Source organism: Primulina eburnea, chromosome 2, assembly GCF_022965805.1.
Source record: "Primulina eburnea isolate SZY01 chromosome 2, ASM2296580v1, whole genome shotgun sequence".
Taxonomy (NCBI): Eukaryota; Viridiplantae; Streptophyta; class Magnoliopsida; order Lamiales; family Gesneriaceae; genus Primulina; species Primulina eburnea.
The window spans coordinates 7,296,987-7,321,300 of NC_133102.1; the positions used below are offsets into that span (position 1 = coordinate 7,296,987).

The 24,314-nt window shown below is 40.3% G+C and overlaps 2 protein-coding genes across 8 annotated transcripts; one reads left to right on the plus strand and one right to left on the minus strand.

Annotated features, from left to right (window-relative positions):
- Window positions 1-682: 682 nt before the first annotated feature.
- LOC140822865 (uncharacterized) lies at window positions 683-14,201 on the minus strand. 7 transcript variants are annotated; one of them, XM_073183787.1, is made up of 18 exons: window positions 13,056-14,201; window positions 12,142-12,297; window positions 11,363-11,566; window positions 11,036-11,217; window positions 10,810-10,945; window positions 10,554-10,721; window positions 4,932-6,200; window positions 4,727-4,828; window positions 3,989-4,099; window positions 3,808-3,903; window positions 3,061-3,165; window positions 2,880-2,965; window positions 2,700-2,751; window positions 2,331-2,417; window positions 2,199-2,242; window positions 1,232-1,283; window positions 908-974; window positions 683-746 (listed from the first exon to the last, which is right to left on the minus strand). In XM_073183787.1, the coding sequence occupies exons 1-17, from the start codon at window positions 13,092-13,094 to the stop codon at window positions 948-950; spliced, it is 2,916 nt and encodes a 971-aa protein (XP_073039888.1). In that variant the 5' UTR covers window positions 13,095-14,201; the 3' UTR covers window positions 683-746; window positions 908-947. The 7 variants fall into 7 exon arrangements, with proteins under 7 accessions (XP_073039888.1, XP_073039893.1, XP_073039891.1 ...); XM_073183790.1 differs by lacking the exon at window positions 683-746 and having other exon boundaries at window positions 804-974; window positions 13,056-13,539; window positions 14,007-14,201; XM_073183789.1 differs by lacking the exon at window positions 683-746 and having other exon boundaries at window positions 804-974; window positions 13,056-13,749; window positions 14,007-14,201.
- Window positions 14,202-15,624: 1,423 nt separating this feature from the next.
- On the plus strand, window positions 15,625-18,921 carry LOC140824054 (uncharacterized). Its single transcript, XM_073185656.1, has one exon. The coding sequence runs from the start codon at window positions 15,625-15,627 to the stop codon at window positions 18,919-18,921; it is 3,297 nt and encodes a 1,098-aa protein (XP_073041757.1).
- The last annotated feature ends 5,393 nt before the right edge of the window (window positions 18,922-24,314 follow it).

Sequence of the window (24,314 nt, forward strand, 5' to 3'; positions counted from 1 at the left end):
GATCTAATTAAACTGTAACATAATTATATCAAATTTTATTTTAAGACTTTATTTTGTAAATAAGTTTATTGATTATCTGGAACTGTCAATCTTTACAATACTTTTATTATAATTAATTATTTTCGAATATTTTTACTCAAAATAAGATATTTATAGCAGAAAAAAATAGATTTTTTTCAAGCATAATAACTCAGATTAATTAAGATAAAAATAATATATTTTAACATAATTTGTGTTTCAGCATAAAAAGTTAATGGAATGAAAATTATAGATAACATTTAAATTCATTAGCTTTTTAGATAGAAATTATCGTCAAGTGGGATTTTTTTTATTTTTATTTTTTTGTAATTTTCATAAATTTAAATATATTCTCTAGATTAATGCATGAATTATTTATTATTATTTTATGGACATTTTTCTAATGAGAATTTCTTGTATAAGTTTGTTTTATCTTCTCTGTGTTTCATTTGTAAAAAAATAATAATAATTATGACATCTTTTGAGGAAACTAGTGAATAACCACTAAGATTCTTGAAATTGATGTCCATTCATTTATGTGGTACAAATTTCATTTGGAAATTATACAAATTTTTATTGAACAACAAAAATGAAACACTTTCTAAACGACAAAATTTTAATTTGAATACTTTAAACATTATAACAGCTTGAAAGCATATAAAACAGTGAAACAATAATTTATACAAAAAGAATAGATTGTCACTGAATGAGTACATAAATAGATACAACACTTTCCGGTTTGTTTCACTGCCTGCACGGGCAATGAACGGCCCAGATCACTCCACATGAGTGATCCGGGCCCACCTCCAATGAAAAAAAAAAAAATTGACTCGAAAAAATCCGAGCCGTTGGATCGATCCTTGCGGACACTGGTAGTGTCGAGTTAACCCACTTTCCAAAGAATTCCATCCCATGAAAGATGAGAAGAATCAATCCAGAATTTGTTTCCATAACCCCTAACACAACAATAATAATAAAAAAATTATTTATGTTGCACATTTTATGCCCCTAATACAACAATTAAACGATTGACTGATAAATTACAGTCAAAATTATTTATAAATTTTATATTGCACATTTTATGCACAATCCATGGAGTATCGACCTATGCAAGAATATTACTTCGAAACACTTGAGCTAAAAGAACTGTATCATGTTCTATCCCAGTCAACTCAAATCCACATTTAGAGTTTCTTCAGAAAAGAACTCTCACCTTCAGTTTCGTCTCCGAAGAACGAGAAGATTTGCCTCTTCGACTACGGGATCTGAAATATTAAAGAGCGAAAGAAAAAAATATTTCCACAAAAGTTAGCAGCATTTGAAGTCGGATGCGCAAGAAAAACAGGGCAGGAAATAAGAAAATGATGTATGAATCCTTTTAGTTTCTTCTCCAGTCATCCGGTTGGCTTTAAAGAATTTTCGCAGCAATTAAACTGAAAGCCAGCCTTACAATGTAAAATATGGGGTGGTTAAGCATCTTAAGACAGCAAATTAAGCGATGAAATATCCAAATAAATTTAGGTCTTTGTCTTCACATCACATATAAGTGCATGCAATGGTACTATTGACGTCATTTCATTTACTTAAAAGAGAGAGAGACGTGATTCAAAGAGATTTCAAAAGGTGTTCCAACTAGTTAATATGTTTCAATCACTTTTGATACAAACTCAAAACACAATTATAAGAGAAACTGTAATTTATTAACTAAAAGAGAAAAATTACACAAGTTAATGACCAATCTTCACAAAGAGTGTGGCCCCTTGGAGCAGAAAATATTCTCACAGAATGATCTTCCCTCTACCAAGCAACTGCCAGCAACGTTACTCCCAAAACAAAACTACTCCCCTAATAACTAATCCCCCTCTTTTATTATGCTATTTCTATAACTACCCTGATACCCTATTTGGACCCAGCCAACTGCCCCTTAACACAAACCCGTAACACTTTTGCAGCTCTATAAAAGTCGTCAATAAAATTAAACCATTGGAGTTTCAGGATAAAGTTTGATAGACAAATAAATAAGCACAACCAAGAGACAACTTACTAGTTACCACCTCTAGAACATAAGAACAGAAAGGAAAGTGAACACCAAATAGAAGGAAAAATTGTGATTAAATCAAGTAAAAACATTATAGATTGATTGGCCTAATAAATAGCAATCAAGTTGAAAATATACATACACGACTCTTGAGGCGCTAGGAGGTGGTGGAACAGTCCTCTGTTCCTGTTAGATTGATAGATAAAAGAACACCCGTGTTACATAACAGAATAATATAAAAGAGCGCAAACAGAAAAGTAACAGCAACACCCACATGACTGGACAAATTATAATCATCTATCACTTCCCAACGCTCCTTCGTAAGGTCCAGTATTTCTGTTTCACCATCATCATAATCAACCTGAATGAAGTGATAAAATGATGGCAATTAAAATTAGAAAAAAAGATTTTAGTGCTGTAGACAATCTAAAGTTGATATGTCCTGGTAGTGTTATTGACAAATTAAGATAATACCATTAAGTTTAGAGTTAATGCCTAAAAACAGTATCATTCTGCATTTGCAAGTGCAGACAGTGAGGTAACTTATGTAAGTGCATAGAGAATTTGAACATGTCCAAGTAAGTTATTATAATAAACCAGATACAACTAGGAACACATATACAGCTACATATGAAATTTTTACCTGGTGTGCCTTCTTCAAATGGTCAAAAGATGTAACTTTTCCTTCGTAATACCTATAAAATGAGACAGTCATCGGACAAAAAGATTATTCTCACTGCTTGAAGTGCTAATGTACATGGCAAATCAAGAAATTGTGTATTTATATCCACGCTGTCAAGCTACAATGACTTGAACCACTTACGTCTCATCCAGAGGCCACCAAACTTTTATTTTGCAGCCAACCAGATTCTCATCATTGCTTTTTTTGGAACCATTTACCTCGGGAGCCTAGAGACAACACATCATATTAATTTAGAAAAAATAAGATTAAAAACTGCATAGTCACAATAAACTCTAGCTACTTCATTCATGTCAGTTACTACCTTGGCAATGATATCTCCCATTTGAATCTCGGACACAATCTCCCCTTTACTCGTTTCTCCAAGAGCTTTCTTGGACAAAGAATGTTTCCTTTTCTTTGAATGATTCTGGAATCAGTCGAACACCATAGTAGCAAGGTTGAATATATAAAAACATTGGAAGATAGAAATCGTCGACTATGAAAAGAGGAAAAGGGAAAAATATTTAAAAAATGATAAGCACGAAAACTTAGAAAAAAGCAAATAAATGACAATCTTGTAGCGAAGTATCATTAAATTCTTGTGAGCCTTAACAAATAATTGCATTAAGTTTGTGAACATTACAACATTTTTGGTTATCCATACACCATACCTTCTTTTACTCGACAATATTAAACTTGCAGAGACCATCTTCTCACACAGATTAGATACAAACAAATTATCAGTGCCACCTAATTGATGACTCCGAGTGCTTCAAATATTTTACAGATATGTAAATAAGATAAAATGCTGCAGGGGAAAACACTTTTTAGACTCATTGAACCCTTACCACAAGGAAGCAATCCCATTGATATACATCAGGAAACATAAGCAGCAGCAGGGGGGAGCAACAAATATTTCAAGGAGGCAAACAAATAGAAAACAATTCCAATATTTTTCCCTGATCATCAAGAGTTTTGAAGAACGCTCAGCAGATAAACCCATGTTTATAAATTTAACAGCTAGTGTGACCACAAATCAAGTACAGCAAGGCCATCAACAAAGCAATACCTTTTCTTTGTTTGGGAGATTGCTCCTGTGTTGTTTTAGGTTGGAGATATCATCAGAATGAAAATCTTCTTTAGAGGACGTGGTTTTAGCCAAAGTCTGCGCAGCTCCACAGTACAAGGAAATAAGTAAAGAGACTAATTTGACATGATAACATTGCAAAATCTATTCAACTCAGTTATACCTTGACAGTGATATTTCCAGTTAGATTCTCAGAAACAACTGTCTTTCCCTTACTTGTCTCATCTGGAGCTTTCTTGGCCAAAGAATGTTGCCTTTTTTTCTTGGAAGAAATCTGAATTCGATCATTTCACCACCTCATCATTGAGTTGAATATCGAGAAAGGGAAAGATTGAAATTATAAACGCCATGATAAAATGTAGACATACATGGCATTTACTACAAAAACAGAAAAAATTGATATTCTAAATTGGATTGCATAAAAACTCCATGAAAAAATATACATTTGTGCCGCTCTTGGGTATAAATTCAAAAGAAAAATTAGATTGGCAAACAGAAAAGAAAATGGAGATTGGAGTTGGATTGTACAACATTTTTAGTTATTGTGAGTAAACACTAATCATTAGGAAAAATATTTGCGATGTTTTTTTGGCATTTCCCATGGATTTTTTGAAGCACTATATATATGCTGATGTATAGGAAAGCTGAATTTAGATTCCGTAACGCATCACCAAGTGGATCTAGCTAGCTACTACACTTTTATAGAATAGCACGAGGATATAAGGATATTTCATCGGATAAACTGGGAGAAACTTAATCGGATGCTATCCTTTATCATCAACAATTTAGAATCACATTCAATCATAAACTATCCATGCATTTATCAAACAATTGCTTAGAAATTGGAAAGATAGGGAGATCAGATATTGGGTAAATAGCGAGATAATTAACCAAGACAGACCTTTTCCTTGGGTAAGATAACTACCTGGTACTGTGGATTAGAGATTTCCGCATAATGAGATTCCCCCTGAGGTGATTTGTTTCTTGATTGAGAAACCAATGTCTGCACACCATAAAAGATGTGTGACGTAAAATTCCAAAAACAGAGAAAATACTTTTACACATAAATTGCAACTAGATATAGCCAACTAAGATATAACATTTACCAGGCTATCTCCTGATAGATCCTCAGCTGTAACATTCTTGCTCAGTTCCTTTTCTGCATGATCTACCTTGCTCGAAGTTCCTAGTCCTTTTTCCAACTTTTTTGAGATCCCGTCAATGCTGTTGGCTGGTACTCTTTTATCTCTGACCTTGCTTAGCTCTTCTTTTGAATTTTTTAACTCAACTGAATCGTTTGAAGTCGCTGCCTCGAGAACTATGGTTGTGCTCCTCACTTTCTTTCTAGGAGCTACCTTGGCAGTGGATCTCTTGCTTTTCATTGTATTTTTCGGTATCCCATTAGTCATATAAGCATGTAAACTTTTCCCAGACCTTTTCTCAGTCTCATTTATGCATTCCTCGACAGTAATATCTTTTGAAGTCATTGTTTTGCTCAAATTATTTACTGCTGTCGACAAACAAAATTGACCATTGTCCTCATCAAGTATTCCATCTTTCTTCTCTTGGCTAAACCTCTTCTGAGGTTTCAATTCAGCATTCACTGGTTCCCTCACAGGACTTGAGGATAACTGTGATGACTTGGAAATTGTGTTTTTATTCCTGCTATTCTTCCAGTGATGAGAGTCCTCAGTTGATGCACATTCACATAACATCCATAAAGGATCGTATCCCTCTTCTGCTCTTATTACAGAGCTTGGTTTTCGAATCCGTTTTTTCAGTATTGGAGAATCGTCTCTTTTCAATTCTTGTTGCATGTGATGCGTGTCTCCTACTTCAACGGGTGGGCCATTTATGATCGTGTCTGTAGAATTATTCTTCTCCAAAAAATCATCATTGTGTTTTACATCATGATGTTTCATAAGAGAAACTTGTTCAAATGGCATCCAGGAGGAGCTAACACCCTGGGATGAATTCCCTTCTCCAAGGCAATTACTATCAATTAAAATGTCAGAATTTATCCTATCAACATCTGGTCCCGATGTGGATTTATTTCTGTCTAAAACACTTTCTTGCTGATTGATTTGATCACCTACGTGTGTCACCACTGCACGACATTCATTGGTATTCTCATTAACCTGCATATTATCATTGCCATTGTTCTCTACCAGCTTAGATAATCCACCATCTTCAGTTAGATTAACTTCTCCATGAAAATAAGCTTCTATTCCGTCGTCTTTAGCCTCTTGGAGGACATTCTCTCGCCAATTGATTTGATCACTACAATTCTTCTCCACTAAATTAGACAATACAAGATCTCCTGCCACACAAACTTCTCCACGACCACAAGCATCTGTTCCGATCTCCTTAGCATTCTAGAAAAAGCGAGAAAACACAAACTAATATTTGGTCATTGCAGACCATAATAGCAAGGTCACCTTTGAAAAAGAATATACATAAGCATGAACTTAATTCTGCTTAACATTGTTCCACCAATTACATATAAAATGGCAATTACTGCTTTGTAATAGTTATAGAAAGAAACCACGCTGGTATACTGAACCATTTCTCGTTTTCATATTGCATGTCATGTGAACATAGTCATAACTATAAATACCAAAAATATATTGCGGAAGACAGTTCTAACCAAATACTAGTAAGGAAGACAGATATTCCAGGTATAAAAACACAAATATCCATCAGCATTAGGAAAGTAAACTGATCGTAAGTATCCAAGACACTTAAAAAAACAGCAATGTACTGCCAATACCATAAAAACATGGAGCTACTTGTCAGCCAGTATAGAATCACTATATATACACAGTAACTTCCCTGTAGACCTAGTAATTATCATTCGATAGTCACACAATAACTTCCCCAGCATATTTTTTATTAAATTATCTGATTACAAGTCTACATCGGATTTACACACATAAGTTTTTAGATGCTATTCTGGTCAGACCTAGAAGCCCAACAAAATTGACGGCTTTACAAAAAGAATATCTTTCTTCGATATCGCACATGAAACAAATATTGATGAGATAATGATCTGATTATTCATCATAATTGAATATAATACATAGAACCTGCAATCATAAAAAAGATTCCTAAGATAAAGGAAACAACATACTATAAAACTAACAAACCAATATGAAAGGATTCTATCAGATATACTATATTATTAATGAAAGATATTTTGGGATTCATCAACTCCTCAAGCTAGTGAACAAATACCTACCATTTCTAGCTCGCTAGTACTAGAATAGACTCCCAGAATAAACTAGAAGCATACCCCATGTTGTCATCTCATTTGTCACTAATATGTACCAACCTGACAACGATTCTAAATCTGCTGGTTCCACTTTCAATGAAAGGTGGAACCACAAGTGGGGATCATAATGGAACTACTTGGATGCGGTTCGGGCTCCAGTTCCTAACGATTTCGCTTCTAGTTTGGTTACGTTTGAACCGATATGAACTATCATTTATTCTTTTAAATTTTAATGGTCGGGAAAAAATAACAGTACAATTTGTGAGGTAAACCAACTAAAGGTAATTATTTAATAATTAGTTACAAAATATTATGATTATTTATTTCTCATCAAAAAATAAATAATAGGGGTTAGATTCAATAATAACGAGTTTCGATTTTCGAATGACGGTTCCGATTTGCTTCACGATCGCAAGAGAACTGTGGTAGGATCTACTAGTATGGGTTCATACTGATGTATGGCGAGCTCTTCTAGATATAAAACAAGATAGTGAAAAGAGACTGAAATGGAAATAGGTTCCTTCGCTCAGTTCTCTTCTTGAAAAGGAACTTTGAGGTAGAATTACCGGTTTTTAAGATAATTGGAGCTGCAAGGCACATAAAATTGCTTTTACGATTGGAAATAACATTTGTACACTCTTTGGGAAGATGATGCCCCAAGAAGATGATTGTTCTTTGATAAAGTTTGCCACTACCCGAGTTTGGATTATACAAAATATACCGGATCCAAATATTTGAGGAAGCTAATCGAGTAGTCTTATGAGGGAAATAATTTTCTAGTTGAGTAGAGAAGAGTTCTGTGATACCCTTGTCTCACATCGAAAAAAAATCAAGATTTAAAATGAGTTTATAATGACTTACAATGGACTTCTATAGCAACTTGGGTTAATCATTTTCGTAAAGCGAGGACGGATACGAAGTAGTTGCTATAGGGGCCCATTGTGCAGTCACGCAGCCGCAGGCCCGGGCTCGGGACGTGACAGAATGGTATCAGAGCCGGTCACCGGCATGGAAAACCGGGAAATAAGTGCTATGCGGGGCAAAGTGCTACGTGCATGGGAGCCACCTCTTGAACCTACGGGGCAAAGTGCTACATGACGGGAGTCACCTCTTGAACCTGTAGGAGCCACCTCTAGATTCTCGGTGCTGGTGGATCGAGGGGTTAGGCTGCGACGATGACGTCGCGTTCTGAAGGAGGGGTGATTGTGATACCCTTGTCCCACATCGAAAAAAAATCAAGATTTAAAATGAGTTTATAATGACTTACAATGGACTTCTATAGCAACTTGGGTTAATCATTTTCGTAAAGCGAGGACGGATATGAAGTAGTTGCTATAGGCCATGTGCAGCACGCAGCCGCGGGCCCGGGCTCGGGGCGTGACAAGTTCAGATTGAAGAGCCATAAGGGAAGTCTAATGATAAGATTTGCGGCAGTTAGCATAGCCTCAACCGCAAAAACATTTAAAGATTATTAGTAAATGTGATAGTATAGTTTACCTCAACAATGTGACAATTTTTCTCCCTAAATCCTATCTTGTTTAAGCATGTAAGCACACGAGCCTCAGCAAGAGATATCTTAATTTGTAAGATTGTTAATAAAATATTCCTTGCCAATGTAACTAGAAGACTTTGAGCAGATGTTTGAAAATTATTCAAGAACTGTTTGAATATGAAATAGGTTTCATATTTTCCTTCCATGGGATAAATCCAACACAATAAGTACGAATATTGATGGATGTAATAAACAACTTTATTTCAAAGATATTTGGAGATCATGCAAGACCCCAAACATTACCGTGAACAAGTTGAAAACTGATACTTTTGTAAATGTTTCGCAAAAATACGTGTTTACATTCGAAACAAAGAATGTCCTTATTGATAAATAAGTCTAGGTACAGATATTTTAAATAATGGAAACTAGGATTTATCAAAAAGTTGATGCCAAAGAATAACATCTGATTTGAGAACGGGAAGAAAGAATTTTTATAATTTATTGAGGATTTGAAGCGGACCTAGAGATAGTAAAGACCATTTCTTTCCTTGGAACCGCCAGTCATCATCTTCAAAGACAAACGTGATAAAGGTTTGTCGCACCGATCACACCACATCTCATTTTCCTTTGACTTGTGGTTTCAGTTTTGGGTGGCTTCAAAATCTTAAACAAGTCGAGTATTCTCAATATTTGTGGAACGTAGCACAATCCTTTTAAAGTTTTCTCCCATCTTGAGTCACTCAAAAGCTTCATGAATGGAGAGAAGAGGCCTTGTTCCAACGATTCTCCTCTGAACTATTCTAAATCTTCATTTAGTCCTTGAAGAAATGAAAAACTCTCGTTTTCAAGCATTTGGTTAAAGTATATTGTGAGCAAACTATTCCAATCTATATTGTGCAAGACAAATCTATTTCTTGCCATAATACAACCAGCTCATTAACTTGCTCCATCACTCATTTATTGCCTTGCTGTTTATTACGAATAGAGGAACGAAATTCAGTTCATTGAGATGAACTTTACAATTTATAACGCATCTCTTGAGGCATTTTGTAGAATAGATAGGTCCAATCGAATTTTGGATCTATCGATTTTATCAGCCACTTCATGGCTATTGATTATCTACTTTCAACGTCCGGTAACCAGGATTTGCTAAATCTAGCTCGATGATATAACCGATCAAACCATTATCCAAAATTTGATCCATTTATTTTTGTTGGGTTATTCACAGACAGTGGCTGATTTCAATGGATGATATGAGACAGAGTATTGAGAGAAGAATTTTGATTGGGTAAAATCCAAGGAGACCGGAGGAGGATGGCTTGAACGTACCGGCTATCGGTAAACGAATATCGAAGAAATAATTTTCCATCTGATTTTCTAATAATAATAGAACACAATATATAATGCCATTTGCCCTTGATTCAAATATTCGATCCATTTATATTTGCTGGATTATTCATAGACAGTGGCTGATTAAGATGGATGATAAGAGACGTGTTGAGAGAAGAATTTTGATTTGGTAAAATCCAAGGAGTCCTACTGGGGGATGGCTTGAACGTACCGGCTACCGCTAAACAAATATTGAAGCTAATTTTCTATCCGACCTGCTAATTATATTAGAATAATATATATGGCCACTAATGATGACCGAGTATCCAAACACGAAGGAAACAAGACTAGTGTGAAACAGTGAAACCAAAAACCCCCATGAAAAGGGAACTCTTGGATATACTAAATAACAGGGGAAAAAAAAAGATAAATCTCCAATCTTGGGATTCATTTTTCATGCCAACAGAACATGAATATCGGTAACACAGAATCACAATTCTGATTTGCTAATACTCTACGTTTAAAATTCAAAGCAAACTGAATTTAAACCTTCGAAAATGTTGTTTTCAGTCTAATTAAAATGCATAATTAATCTATCATTGATGAATAATCTGCATAATTACTAGAGAAACACACCATGTCATCACTTTGAATTGTGCCATGCAATGACGATATAACAACATCATCATACTCCTGAAGTGCTACTCCCATGTGTCTAACAGCTTCTGGGAGATAATTTTTCAGGTCATTGGCACATTTCTCGTATACCTTTCTCGCAAGCTGGAAGGCGCATGGTGAAACATTCTGAAAGCAAAAAATGGAGAGGATAAAAAAGATGGTATGAAATACTAAAGTCAATATAAATAAATCTAAAACCATAAAGCAGGTGTACTTTATTTCCCTTCTTCAGAGTAGAAAGAAGGATCTTAGCAGCCTCCAGTGCAAACTCTTCAGAATCCCCAGCATTTTGAATCATTAGAACCATAATGCGTTCCATGCTAGAGGGAATTTCTTGTGGATGGCACGATCTAATGTTAGCGAGGAAGAAATGCTAGTAAGTGAGAGGTAATTCATGTTTGGAATAGAAAAACTGAGGAAATAAAGTGTGAGAGCATTACTGAATTCCATCCAAAAATAGGTGGAACATTTCAACTACTGTGTCATGCAACTCAAAGTCAAACATTAGAACACATGTATGACAAGAGGAAACAGTCTGAATGGTTGAAACTGCTTTTGAATAAGCACGACCAGCAAGGGAAGGCAATTTTTGGTAAGCGATATTAACAAGCTTAAAATAATCCTGCAGAAAAACCAGAGAAAATTTGATCAACTACTGTACATGACCGTTGGAGAAGATGAGACGATAGATGTTTTTTTGAGTAATTTAAAACAACAGAAGCTGATAGATGAACAATGAAAGAACATCATCACAAGCTCAGAATTACCTTCATTTGGTCTTCGTTATAGGGTTCTTTAGGTGCTGTTATTCTTATGATCTCGCTGATGCAGGATACCACTGTAATTCTGACATCGACTTCCTCATGTCTCATAAGGGCATTGGAAATTAATGCCTCTTCGGCAGGTTTAAGTGCCATTTCTATCAATGGCTTGCGTTCTTGCATTAAATGTTGAAGAAGATGCTCTAGTTTCTGAGAGGCCGATAAGAAATCAGAGTTCAATACTGAGATGATTCTAATGTTTTCAGCATACCAAAGAAAAGAAAATTCCAATAATGTTAAATCTCAATCATTTCCCAGTTCTCATCAGATTCTAAAACACGTCGAAGATCTGGTTATTAAAATCAGTTGTACCTCGGTCTGGAACGGTGAAATTAACACCCTTACCTTGCTTTCTTCAGAAAATTGTTGCAATTTTACAAATTATTGCAATTAATCTCCGCGAGGATACATCTTTGACGAGGTGATCATTGAGAATTAGAGAGATTTGACAATGAGGCATTCATCATTCTTCAAATGATGTTAAAAATATTTGATTATAAAACATCATCAAACTCGAAAAACTTCACATCAACAACAAGATTATCAGCAAGGATAACCAAACATATACATTCTGAATAGGGAAAAAGAAAATCACCAATCACCAATTCTCAAAAAGCTCGAATCTCGGTATCAAAGACCCATTAAGCCAAACTTTTTTTGCAGTAACCATAGACATGCATAAAGGGATACGTCAATTAAATGAGAAAGGGATAATGAGGACTTACATCAAGTTTCCTTAGAAGCTCCTCAATAGAATCACCAGGCTTAAGAAGCCCATTTCCATATTCAAGAAGTACTCTCTTCAACTCCTCCTCCATTTCTGCATTCCAAGCAACATCAGCGCTCACGTCTCTTACTTCAGAACTTGGAGCGGCCATTTTCTGTTAACAACTCAAAATTTAAGAAAATAATACTCTTGTTATTCGAACTTCAAACGTACACAAGAGGGTCGTTTTATGTTGGAACGACGGGAGAAATGACTCGGCTTTTGTGCAGAACGGAAAACATGCAGCAGCCTGGAAACGTGGCTTTATATGCTTGAAAAAATTTATCTTGTGAATAGGATTTTTGGTGGCATGACTCCGGCGTAGAAAATTGTTTGCAATGTTTTGGAAGAACGCTCTTAAATAAGAGAATGGCTTTCGGTAAGTAAAATCCAAAAAGATGATTTTGCATTCAAGACTCATACAGAAACAATTTATGTACAGATTCTGGCAATTACAAGGAATTACTGTAATCCTATGCGATTGCTGTAATCTTATTAAATTGGGTCATGTGACACTGTATTTTTGTGCTTTGCGTCAGTTTGTCTGCCTGCTTTACATTTTTTTCCTCTTGAAATTTTTTTCTGTCTTAATAATTGCACTCATATTACTTTCCCAACTACTGATTTTTTTTCTTCAAATTCTCGCAATATTAGGAATGAAATCACAATATGATTTTGTTTTCATTATTTTCTAGTTGACCCTTTATTCGTTTCTCTTTTCCAGTCCGATTACAGTGTCATTTAAAATGCAGTGACTAAATTTTCATCTAAAAACCAACATGAGTGAATATGATACGATTCCTAGAACTAGTCTTTCAAGAATTTTTTTCCCTTTTCTTTTGAGATTTTTTTATTGTATGTGATAGTACTTACCTGGATATAGATTAAGCGGATACACTGTAGGTAGGCCATTCCATTTGTACAACAAGAAATCAATCGACCAAAACCTCGTCTCTAACACAAAAACATGTCGCATATTAACATCTAAGAGAAAAAGGCCATGCCCCTTGGGTCTGTTGAATACCCTTACTAGACAATTGTTCAGTTTCCTACTGGCAATATGGTATACACAACTGACAGTGTACATTATCACCACCACCACCAATCTGTCTGGGATCAATTCCTCCAGAATCTCTTCGTTACTTTGGCATTATAATGTCCCAAAAACCTCAACCTACGCTAATTAGGATTGCACTTTCGAGCCTCTTTAAGAAAAATGGTGATGAATGTTCCTCGGCCGCTACATGATCTTGTTCAGAACCTGCTGTAAAATTTAACATGGCCTCGTCCTCTTAGCTTTAGGCATCTTCTAATAAACCATTCATCTTCTCATTTGACATCCTTCCATTTCCAGTGACTGCACAAATATTCGGCACTAAACCAGGTCAAGAGAATTGATATGATCAAACACAAGAATGACTCTCTTCTCCAGCTCCGAGAACTTCACGGTAAGCTCCAAGACACTAGAAGTCTGAATCATGTAACAGCATTCGCGTGCGTTTGATGTTTCAATTAGAAATTCATGCATCAAGAAAACACATATTTGGTCTGCCAAATTGGGCTGACTCTGTGTAACAGCAAAATATGGGAGTTATCCAAGCCAAGCTGAATTTCTCAGTAAAAACAACGTAATATATTTTAAAGCTATACTCCCCCTCCGATGCAAATTCAAACCCAGATCAAGCTCGCCACATCCCACCCCTAACTCAACTCAGATTTAAAAAAAAATCAAAACTTTAAAGGCTAAATGTTCTGAGTTTTGCGAGTTTACATTAAACCCAAGTAATTCCATAAATTATCCAAATTCCCCCTCAAAAAAAAAACCTGTCTTGAGAAATTCAACGGTTGGAGTACTCCAAGAAGGCAATGACATGACCGCATAGCTTCAAATCACCCCGAACTAGCTCTAACTCCTCGATTTTTGTTTACCCAGTAAGAATAAAATGGCGATAAGAAAATTTAATCAAGGCATCGAATCATATCCCCCTCCACACCTTCACGGTGCCCGTAAATAAATCCAAAATTGATACCTTGAAAGGGTCCGGGTCATTGTGAGAACCAAGGGGCCGGATATTTTCTACTTGACTCGAGATGATTAACTAGTACCCGAGTTCTCATGTCAAAGCCGAGGGCTCAATACCCGAATAACTTCCTTAGAAGATCTTATAGATTAGAGGGAAGAAAGGGACTGGGCGGGAAGTCAACGTCCTTTAGTCTGAACGTATCCCCGAAAATATTGAGAAGAAAGGGACTTGACATGTAGTCAACGTCCCTTATTCTTGGAGTACCCACGAAGCTATCGGGAAGAAAGGGACCAGACAGGCAGTCAACGTTCGAGGGTACAAGTAGTAGGTGAGCACGCGTATCAAGGTAACCCTAGCCTTCCCTCCTACAAATAGCAGGTATGGTTGTCATTTAAGGGGGCTAGAATCTCTTCATTCTCAAGCATTCATACATATCATTCAAGTTCTCTTCCTTGATAACCCTGCTGACTTAAGCATCGGAGTGGTCACGCCGGACACCCCTCCGGCGCCCATTCATGAGTTCCTTTCATTGTTTGCAGGTCACAGTGGAAGCCATCTACCTTGTTCATTTTCCTAAACAACATTATAAATTCTTGATTTGATCCGGTGGAGCACCGAACCTTGCTCATCCATTTCACCCGGATCGTATCATTGGCGCCGTCTGTGGGAAACTTGAGACTAAGGCGTTGATATGGCTCACACGAGGAAGACTAACCAGAATACTTCCCGGGTTCAGGGAGTTGACGCAAATCATTCAAGACAAGAGGATGCTCCTCCTGATCTTATTACTATGACTCCAGCGGAGTTGGATAAGCGTATTAATGAAGCCGTAGAGAAAGTTATGGTTAGGCGAGAAGCTTCCCACCATGATATACCACTCGAAAAGGAACCAGAAAAAGAGCAGGAGCAGCAGCAGGAATTGAGGGAGGAGGAGAAGAGGGGAGAAATGGAGGAATCCTCTGCTGGATCTAAGTCACCAACGATAGTCGAGGAGATGTTGGAGTTAAAGCAGAAAATGAAAGTCTTGGAAGGACAGCTGGAAAATCGTGGAACTTCTCGAGCGTCTGTCAAGGGACGCCCGTTTGCCGAGGCAATTATTCGGGAACCTCTTCTCGGAAACTTTAATTCTGCCAAAGTAGGAACGTATGATGGAAACGAAGATCCAGAGGAACATTTGGCCAGATTCGAGAATATGGCTATGTTGCATTGCTACACCGATAGGATCAAGTGTAAAGTGTTTTTGACTACGCTGGTAGATTCGGCTCAAAGATGGTTTGATGGGTTGGCTCCATTAAGTATTAAATCGTTTGACGATTTTCAGAAAATCTTCTTGCATCATTTCAGTAGCAGCAAAAAAGTATAAGAAAACTGCTTTCAGTTTGTTCGAAGTAAGGCAAGGCCCGGAGGAGAGTTTGAGAATGTATATTAAGAGGTTTAATAAAGTGGCTTTGGATGTGCCTACTTGTGCGGTGGAGACAAAAACCACTGCTTTCACTCAAGTCTTGAAAGAGAATGAGTTTTTCAAATCGTTAACAAAGAAAGTGCCTGAGGACTTTGAAGATTTGTTATCTCGGGCAGAAAAATACATTAATATGGAGGAAGCCCAGAGGCAAAAGAGGGAAGCCATCAGAAATGAGAGAGGGGACCGGGCATCTAAGCCCGAGGAGAGAGGACCAAGGCGGGGTAATCCAAGGCACTTTTCCCAGCACGTGCCTCTGAAAATTATCCAGGAGAGAGAGGTACAGGAATGCAGTAGGGACCCAGTTCCCGATCACCCGTTGTCTCAGCCCGAGAGAAGTGGATTTTGTACTAGGCACGGGGTATGTCAGCACAGTACGGAGAATTGTAAGGCTTTAAAGAGAAATTATGTTCCACCCACCAGTCAAGGATATGATCAATCGATCAAGAGGTCGAGAGGTCCACTCTGGACACCTCGACCACCAATGCCTAACACCCGGATAAACGCGAGAAATAGCCCGAGGAACACTGTGGGTAGGAGGAGGGAGCCGGAGCCCGAGAAGAAAAGATCTTCCTCCCCTGTGGCGGGACTGATCAAAATGATTTCGGGAGGATCCACCGATGGAGATTCAAATCGAGCCAGGAAGTCGAGAAGTAGGCGGGAGTGTATGGAGGTGGAAGGATCTAGGAGGAACGAGGCCGTGATCAGTTTTGGTCCGAAAGATCTAAAGGGAGTAAACATGCCACACAACGATGCTCTGGTCATCCAAGCCCGGGTGGCCAACTACGACATTTTGAGAGTTTTTGTGGATTCAGGCAGTTCAGTCAATGTGATTTTTAAAGATGCCTTAGCACAGATGGATTTGCAAGGGTTTAAGTTGGAGGTTGTGGAGACTGCCCTTTTTGGTTTTGCTGGACATGCGGTTTATCCAAAGGGAGAAATTGTTCTGCCACTCACTCTAGGCTCCCGAGATGTCAAGAAAACAGTCATGACCACCTTCACAGTGGTGGATTCCCCCTCATCTTACAATATCATTCTGGGGAGGCCGGTCATGAATGAGTTGAGGGCAGTAGCATCTACTTACCATCAAAAGATCAAATTTCCAGTGGGCAGTCAAGTAGGAGAGGTCCGTGGAGATCAGCCTTCTTCCCGGAAATGTTATGTGGAGGGTATCCGGGCAGATCAAGGCAAGTCTAGAAAGGAGGGGAAGAAAGCCAAGATGGGGGAAGTCAGGGTAAGGATGGTGGAGGAGGGGGAAGTACACTTTGTGGCAGAAGAGGAGCAGGAGGCTGTGGAGATAGGACCAGGCCAACAGATCCGAGTAGCTCAGGACCTCAATATATCTATCCGGGTCAGTTTACTTAAATGTTTAAAGACTAATATTCATGTGTTTGCCTGGTCACAGCAGGAACTAACAGGGACTTCACCCCTGATATCTGAGCATCAATTAAACATTCTCCCGGGAGCTCACCCGATCAAACAGAAGAAGAGACACTTTGGTCCCGAGAAAGACAAAGTTATTGATGAACAGGTGAAAGAGTTGCTGCAAGCCGGTCACATTCGGGAGGTACAATTTCCTACATGGCTCTCGAATGTGGTGCTGGTACCCAAAGCCACCGGGAAATGGAGGATGTGTGTTGATTTCCGGGACCTCAATAAAGCCTGTCCAAAAGATCATTACCCATTGCCCCGGATTGATCAGTTGGTGGATTCCACCTCAGGCTTTGAACTGCTCAGTTTCATTGATGCCTATCAGGGATATCATCAAATTCCTTTGGCAAAAAATGATCAAGAGAAGGCCAGCTTTATCACCTCGGGAGGTACATTTTGTTATGTTGTAATGCCTTTCAGGTTGAAAAATGCAGGGGCCACGTATCAACGTTTAATGAATAAAGTCTTTGAGAAGCAGCTGGGAAGAAATCTGGAGGTTTATGTGGATGACATTCTGGGAAAATCAAAGGAGATGGCGGATTTTATTGTTGATTTGGAGGAAACCTTTGCCACCTTAACATCTTATGGAATCAAGCTCAATCCTGCTAAATGCATTTTCGGAGTCAGGAGTGGCAAGTTCTTGGGCTTTATAGTGACAGAGCGGGGGATCGAAGTCAATCAAGAAAAAATAAAATCCGTGCTATGTATGCCTTCTCCTCGATCTGTCAAAGAAGTGCAGAAGTTGACCGGGAGGATTGCCTCTTTATCTCGGTTTATATCCCGGTCAGCCCACAGAAGTTATCCTTTCTTTCAGGTTCTCAGAAAAGCCCAGAAGTTCGGCTGGGATGATAAGTGTGAGCAGGCTTTCCAGGATCTGAAAAATCATTTGGCTGAGCTCCCAGTGCTGGTAAAACCCGAGCCCGGGGATAAATTATTTGTGTATTTGTCCACCACAGAGTATGCCGTTAGCTCAGTGTTAATCAAGGAAGAAGATTCTGACCAGAAGCCTGTCTACTATGTCACTCATGCCTTGAGGGGTCCCGAGCTACGATACAGTGAAGTGGAGAAGATGGCCTTGGCTTTAGTTGTGACTGCCCGGAAGTTGCGGCCTTATTTTCTGTCACATCCCATTATCGTCCTTACTAACAGCCCGCTGGGAAGAATTATGACTCATTCAGAAGTGTCCGGGTGGATGATTAAATGGAATGTGGAATTGGGGGAGTACGATATTGAGTACAAACCCCGGGTGGCCATAAAAGCGCAGGCTTTATCCGATTTCCTATCTGAGATGATTCAACCAGCTGAGGAAGAAAGATGGAGAGTGTTTGTGGATGGGGCTTCTTGCCTGGCTGGATGCGGGGTCGGAGTGGTGATAATATCCCCGTCGGGAGAGAAGATTAAGTTGGCAGTAAAAATTGATTCCCGGGTGACGAATAATGAAGCAGAGTATGAGGCTGTTCTAGCCGGTATCCGAGCTACCCGGGAGATTGGAGCGGCCAGAATTATATTGTACTCCGATTCACAGTTGATCACTCAGCAGATAAAGGGTGCATATGAAGTCAAGGATGACAGGATGCTCAAATATTTGCACCTCATCAAAGCCCAGGCAGAAGTGTTCGTGGATTGGAGTATTGAGCAAATACCCCGAGAAGAAAATGGAGAGGCAGATGCCTTAGCAAAAATGGCTGCCTCTTTATCAGAAGATAGAACCCGGGAAGTTCTATTTATTTCCCAAGTAGTTTTAGCCATCGAAGAGGAAGAGATGATGACAGTACCTAGAAGATTCGTGGATGGTTCCTCTGATAAAATTCATCCGGGATGGTGAATTGCCCGAGGAGAAAGCTCGAGCACAGAAGATAAAAAGACAAGCTCCCAGGTTTGTTCTCTTAAATAATGTTCTATACCGGAGATCATTCCAGGGACCATTATTGAAGTGTTTGAGCGGGAAGGAAGTAATTTATGTTCTTCGAGAGATTCATGAGGGATGCTGTGGTGAGCATTTGGGAGGAACATCTTTGGCTTGTAAAGCGATGCTAGCCGGATTCTGGTGGCCGACTCTTCACCATGATTCCGCCCGAGTAGTCCGGACTTGTGAGGGATGCCAACATCATTCCAACTTTCAACACAGCCCAGCCACTCGTATGAAGCCTATCTGGGCATCTTGTCCCTTTGATCAATGGGGTATGGATATAGTGGGACCATTTCCGGTCGCAAAGGCTCAGAAAAAATTCTTGCTGGTGGCTGTTGATTATTTCTCTAAGTGGGTAGAAGCTGAGGCCTTGGCCAAAATCACCGAGCGAGAGGTTCTAAAGTTCCTATGGAAGAATATAGTCTATCGTTTCGGCGTACCCCTGCGATTGATCTCAGATAATGGAAGGCAATTTCAGGGAAAGGATATAACATCTTGGTGCCGGGAAATGAAGATCACCCAGTCTTTTACTTCTGTGGCGTACCCTCAAGCCAATGGTCAAACAGAAGTTGTAAACAAAAATTATTGTGCAAGCTTTAAAGGCCAGATTGCAAGGCAAAGGGAAGGACTGGGTAGAAGAATTACCCAGTGTACTGTGGGCATACAGGACTACTCCCCGGGCATCGACTCAAGAAACTCCGTTCAGCTTGGTATATGGATCCGAGGCTATCCTTCCTGTTGAAATTGAGCAAACATCTGCCCGAGTAGAATCTTATCCGAGCAATAATGAGGATAGCCGTGCAGTGGAACTGGATCTTTTAGAAGAGAAGAGGGATCAAGCCATGATTCGGATGGAAGCATATCGAGGCCGGGTCATGAAATCCTACAACAAAAAGGTCCGAGTTCGAGATCTACAGATAGGGGACTTGGTTATGAAGAAGGTCAATCCGGCTGGGGATGTGGGCAAGCTGGAAGCTCGATGGGAAGGGCCTTACAAAATCATTAGGAGAGTTAGTTCAGGATCTTTTTATCTGGAAGATGCTCAGGGGAAACTTCTTAAGAGACCTTGGAATGTACTTCATTTAAAGAAATATTACCCTTAGCCAATGCCCATATGTAATTTTCGCTTTTCAAGAAATAATAAAGGATCGCTTTCCTCATATTTCAGTCTACTTTAAGTTATTGATACATCAGATCGAGAGGAACTAAGCCCAGGGCATTACACCCTGGCTCGGGGCTCCGTACCTCGACCATTCCAAAGTCCCGGGACCTGTTCCCCGGCCTAAGGTTCCGTACCTTAGCTCTACATAAGCCCAGGGCATTACACCCTGGCTCGGGGCTCCGTACCTCGACCATTCCAAAGTCCCGGGACCTGTTCCCCGGCCTAAGGTTCCGTACCTTAGCTCTACATAAGCCCAGGGCATTACACCCTGGCTCGGGGCTCCGTACCTCGACCATTCCAAAGTCCCGGGACCTGTTCCCCGGCCTAAGGTTCCGTACCTTAGCTCTACATAAGCCCAGGGCATTACACCTTGGCTCGGGGCTCCGTACCTCGACCATTCCAAAGTCCCGGGACCTGTTCCCCGGCCTAAGGTTCCGTACCTTAGCTCTACATAAGCCCAGGGCATTACACCCTGGCTCGGGGCTCCGTACCTCGACCATTCCAAAGTCCCGGAACCTGTTCCCCGGCTTAAATTTTTGTTTAAGTTAGTTACATCACAAATAATCAGTTAAAGAACAGGAGACCGATGCCTAGGTTTCTATCTCAGTGAAGTTCTCAACACTTGGAAAATCTCTAAGAATTATTAAAGCGGGAATATCCTATTCATGATTAAGATCAGATGCTAAGTTTTTATGAAAATTGCAAAGAAGGATAAGGGGAAAGAGAATATTGCATTACTAAGAGGACCGAAAAACAGGAAGTGAACTTGAAAATAAGAAAGAAATTACAATCCTATTCTATATTAACAGGGTCAGTGCCCGGCTCTTTTTCCTCCTCCGTCGGTCGCTCTTTTTCTTCTCCTTCCTCCTCTGCAGGTTTCTCTCCTCCTTCCTCCTCTCCGGATTCTTCTTCTTTATCTTCCGCCCCGGCTCCTGCAAGGGACGCAATGGCTAGCCCAAAGTCTGGAAATTTGGCCATATCCTTGGGGATAAGCCCGGCTTCCTTGAATTGTTGAAGACATCTGTTGAAGCCGGTCTTAAAGAGAGGATAGGCTCGATCCTCAACTGCCACCTTGAATTCTGAGGACTCCAGGAAGGAAGTCCGCAGTTGCCCTTTCTGGCGCTCAGACTCGGCTAGGGCCTTCTCTGTTCTTTCAGCCCGGGACATTTTTTCTTCTATGGCATCCATCAGGGAGGCGTTCTTACGTTCAAGAATCGATTGATGCCTTTGAAGAGTTTCCTCCCTGATATGACTTTCATTTAGTTCGTCCCGGGCTTTGGCCAGCTCCGCCTGGGCAGACTCCACAGAACCCCGAAGAGCAGCCACCTCTTCTGTATGAAGTCCCTTCAATCGGGAAAGTTCCTCCTGGAGGCGCTCATGTGCTTCCCTAATGGCTTGAAGTTGGGGAGCCTGCCGATTGGTTAAGAAGGTCACTTCTTCGTGGGCCGACATTATCATGTGAGCACCCTATTTAAAAGAGAAGACAGATCAAGATAAGTAAATAAAGAAAAACGATAAACAAGGAGAAAAGAAGCTCACAGCCAAGAGCTTGTTTACGCCCTCCTGGTATCGAGGGGTCGGCGGCACACTCTGGAGGAAGGCCTCATCAGTAGGAAGGAGCATCTGCTTGAAGAGGTTTGCTACGACTCTAGAATCTTTTTCAGTAAAGAAACTAGCCCGAGCAGATGGCACAGAGAGGAGAGGCCCTTGCAAGGGCTCTTGGAGAGGCCCTTGGAGAGATTCCTGGGAAGGTTCTTGGAGGGGCGCCTGGTCATCGCGCAGAAGGGGAGGCGTGTCTGACTGAATCGCTTGAAAGGAAGCCTGGCCTCCCGCTTGATCATCTTCGCTAAGAGTCACCACCGGGATGGTCTTGACTCTTCGTGGCCTTTGGATAAGGGGGAGGAGGTCCTCATCATCTTCCCTGGATTCAGGCGTCGCTCTCTTAAGTTCAAATTGCACCCGGGCCGTCTCCTTCGCCCGGGCAGCCACATCCTCCGCTCTCTTTTTAGCAGCAGCCTTTCGGGCTGCCCTTTTCTTCTCCTTGGCTGCCTTCTCGGCTGCCCATCTTTTGGCAAAAGCCTCTTCCATTAAATCTGCATAAAGAGCAGGAAAGGTTAAAATCCAAATGCAAATATAAAGCAAGGGAACAATCGCATAACATGTAAAGGGAAGTTACCGGGTTGAAGGCCCGAGCCAGCAACTTAATCGATCACTTGGTCAATCGGATCCTCAACCCGGGCACTTAAATGATGAGTAACCAGATGCTCTTGGGCAATAAGGACGGAGGAAGAAAACTTTCTACCCTCTACCGAGGCGAGGCTTCGGATATAAAATTCTTCAGATTTGTACGCCTGAGGAAGTTCTGGCTGAGGGGGAAGAGAAGGGAAGAACTCGGTTGAAAAATCAAGAGAACCCGGGAGGCGAATGAAAAAATATCTTCCTTTCCACCCCTTTTGAGAGGAAGGGATGTCATCAAGAAAGCGGGCATTAAGCCGGGCAGAAAGGGAAAAGGCATTATCTCCTAATCTACAAATAAAGAAGTAATGCAGAACTTTGGAATTTATTACCAGATCATGCGTACGGAAGAGAACAAAAACCGAAGCCATGATCCGGAAGGAGTTGGGGTGAAATTGATTAATAGGTACACCAAAGAATTTGGCAACCTCGATGTAAAACGGAGCAATGGGAAATCGAAGACCATTTCGAAGCTGGTCCCGAAAAAAAGTAATATAACCCGAGGGGGGTTGATCCGCCCGGTCAGAAGATCCGGGTATGAGAATAGGATAAGAAGAGGGAATGACCCCTAGGGTTCGAAGTTCTTTCTCTGCTCCGGGGCGTAAGGAGCTTCTCAGAGAGGAGAACCATGGAATCTCGGGGACCTCGGTTAAAGGGCGGTCGGAAGCCCGGACCTTGCCCTTACCCTTATCTTTTTTGGGGATCCGGGATATGCCCGAAGAAGAAGGTTTAGAGGGTCTCGAAGAAGATTTGAGTTTTAAGCTTATAGGTTTTTGGACAGTCTGAGTAGAAGGGCGACGAGAAGTAGGAGAAGGAGACGAATCAGAATGAAGTGCGGCGGATTCATACCCTGACGAGCCTCGAGCATTGGCCCCGGAAGTAGAAGAAGTAGAATTAGACATAATGAAAAGAGGAAACTTACGAGTATTTAGGGCGGAGATGGCGGGAGATCATCGGAATAGGGAGGCTTCGAACGCCGGAAACTGCGAGAGAAGAATTGGCAAGGGCTTCGCCGACAAGGGTGATTTGAAAGTGATTTTTGAAAAAACCTTGGGTTGCTATATATAAGGGACGAAGGACGATCTGAACCGTCAACTGAGTGAACACGTGTGCGGTTTCGATGCGCCTCGAAAGTCGCAACGGGCAGAACGAAAAGACAGTTACACGGATTGAGACGTCATGATGGCTTATCTCCTCGGAATATGAAACGTTACTAGCCGTTGGGATGGACGAACACGTGTTGTTATAATGCTGTGTGGGTAAGCCGGGAGGTTTTGGGAGAACCCGGCAGGTTTGTTTCATAGCTCGGAAAACTTAGATTCCCGGGATGGGGATTTCTAAGTCCGAGTAGTCCAAGACCCCGACAGCTTATTACAGTCGAGAGATTTAATAGCCCGGGAATATATTCTAAGTTCAGGGGGTGCCAGATCCGGGAATCATATTTTGATCAGGAATGTCACAAGGGCGGTTTCAGTTTTAAAAAGATCGGGTTATTACAAATAACTGTAAGTCTATTGATTCGGTCCGCATAAATGCGCACAAGACTTATTTGCAGAAAGAGTAATAAAGCAGTAGAAGTCGATAAAATTTCCATTACATAAAATAGCGGCGAAAAGTTATGGGATCCATTATGTTAGATACAGAATCCTGCCACTCCGTTATCCAATTAGTTAATTCATGAATGCGGAGGTTGATGAAGGATTCATTCTTCATTATCTTGTTCAGGGCATGCCACTCTTTCCACAGCATCATATGCAGCAGAACTTCATCATCAACCAGATCTGTCACCCGGTCTACTACGAATTCTCGGATATACTTCCTCTCTCTGGCTCTTTGCGCTCGAGTAGTGGCCAAACGATTGCGGTAGGTATAATCCAAGTCACGAGCCTTGTCCCGCACGGCCATGACCTTC

Excerpts from the sequence above, each read along its gene's own strand:
- LOC140822865 (XM_073183787.1), bottom strand. The coding sequence starts at position 13,094 with ATGGCCTACCTACAGTGTATCCGCTTAATCTATATCCAG. Across the intron at positions 2,966-3,060 it reads TGGGAGATATCATTGCCAAG|GCTCCCGAGGTAAATGGTTC; the intron begins GTAGTAACTGAC and ends TGTTGTCTCTAG. Across the intron at positions 1,284-2,198 it reads CCTAGCGCCTCAAGAGTCGT|ATCCCGTAGTCGAAGAGGCA; the intron begins GTATGTATATTT and ends TTAATATTTCAG.
- LOC140824054 (XM_073185656.1), top strand. The coding sequence starts at position 15,625 with ATGTATATTAAGAGGTTTAATAAAGTGGCTTTGGATGTGCCTACTTGT.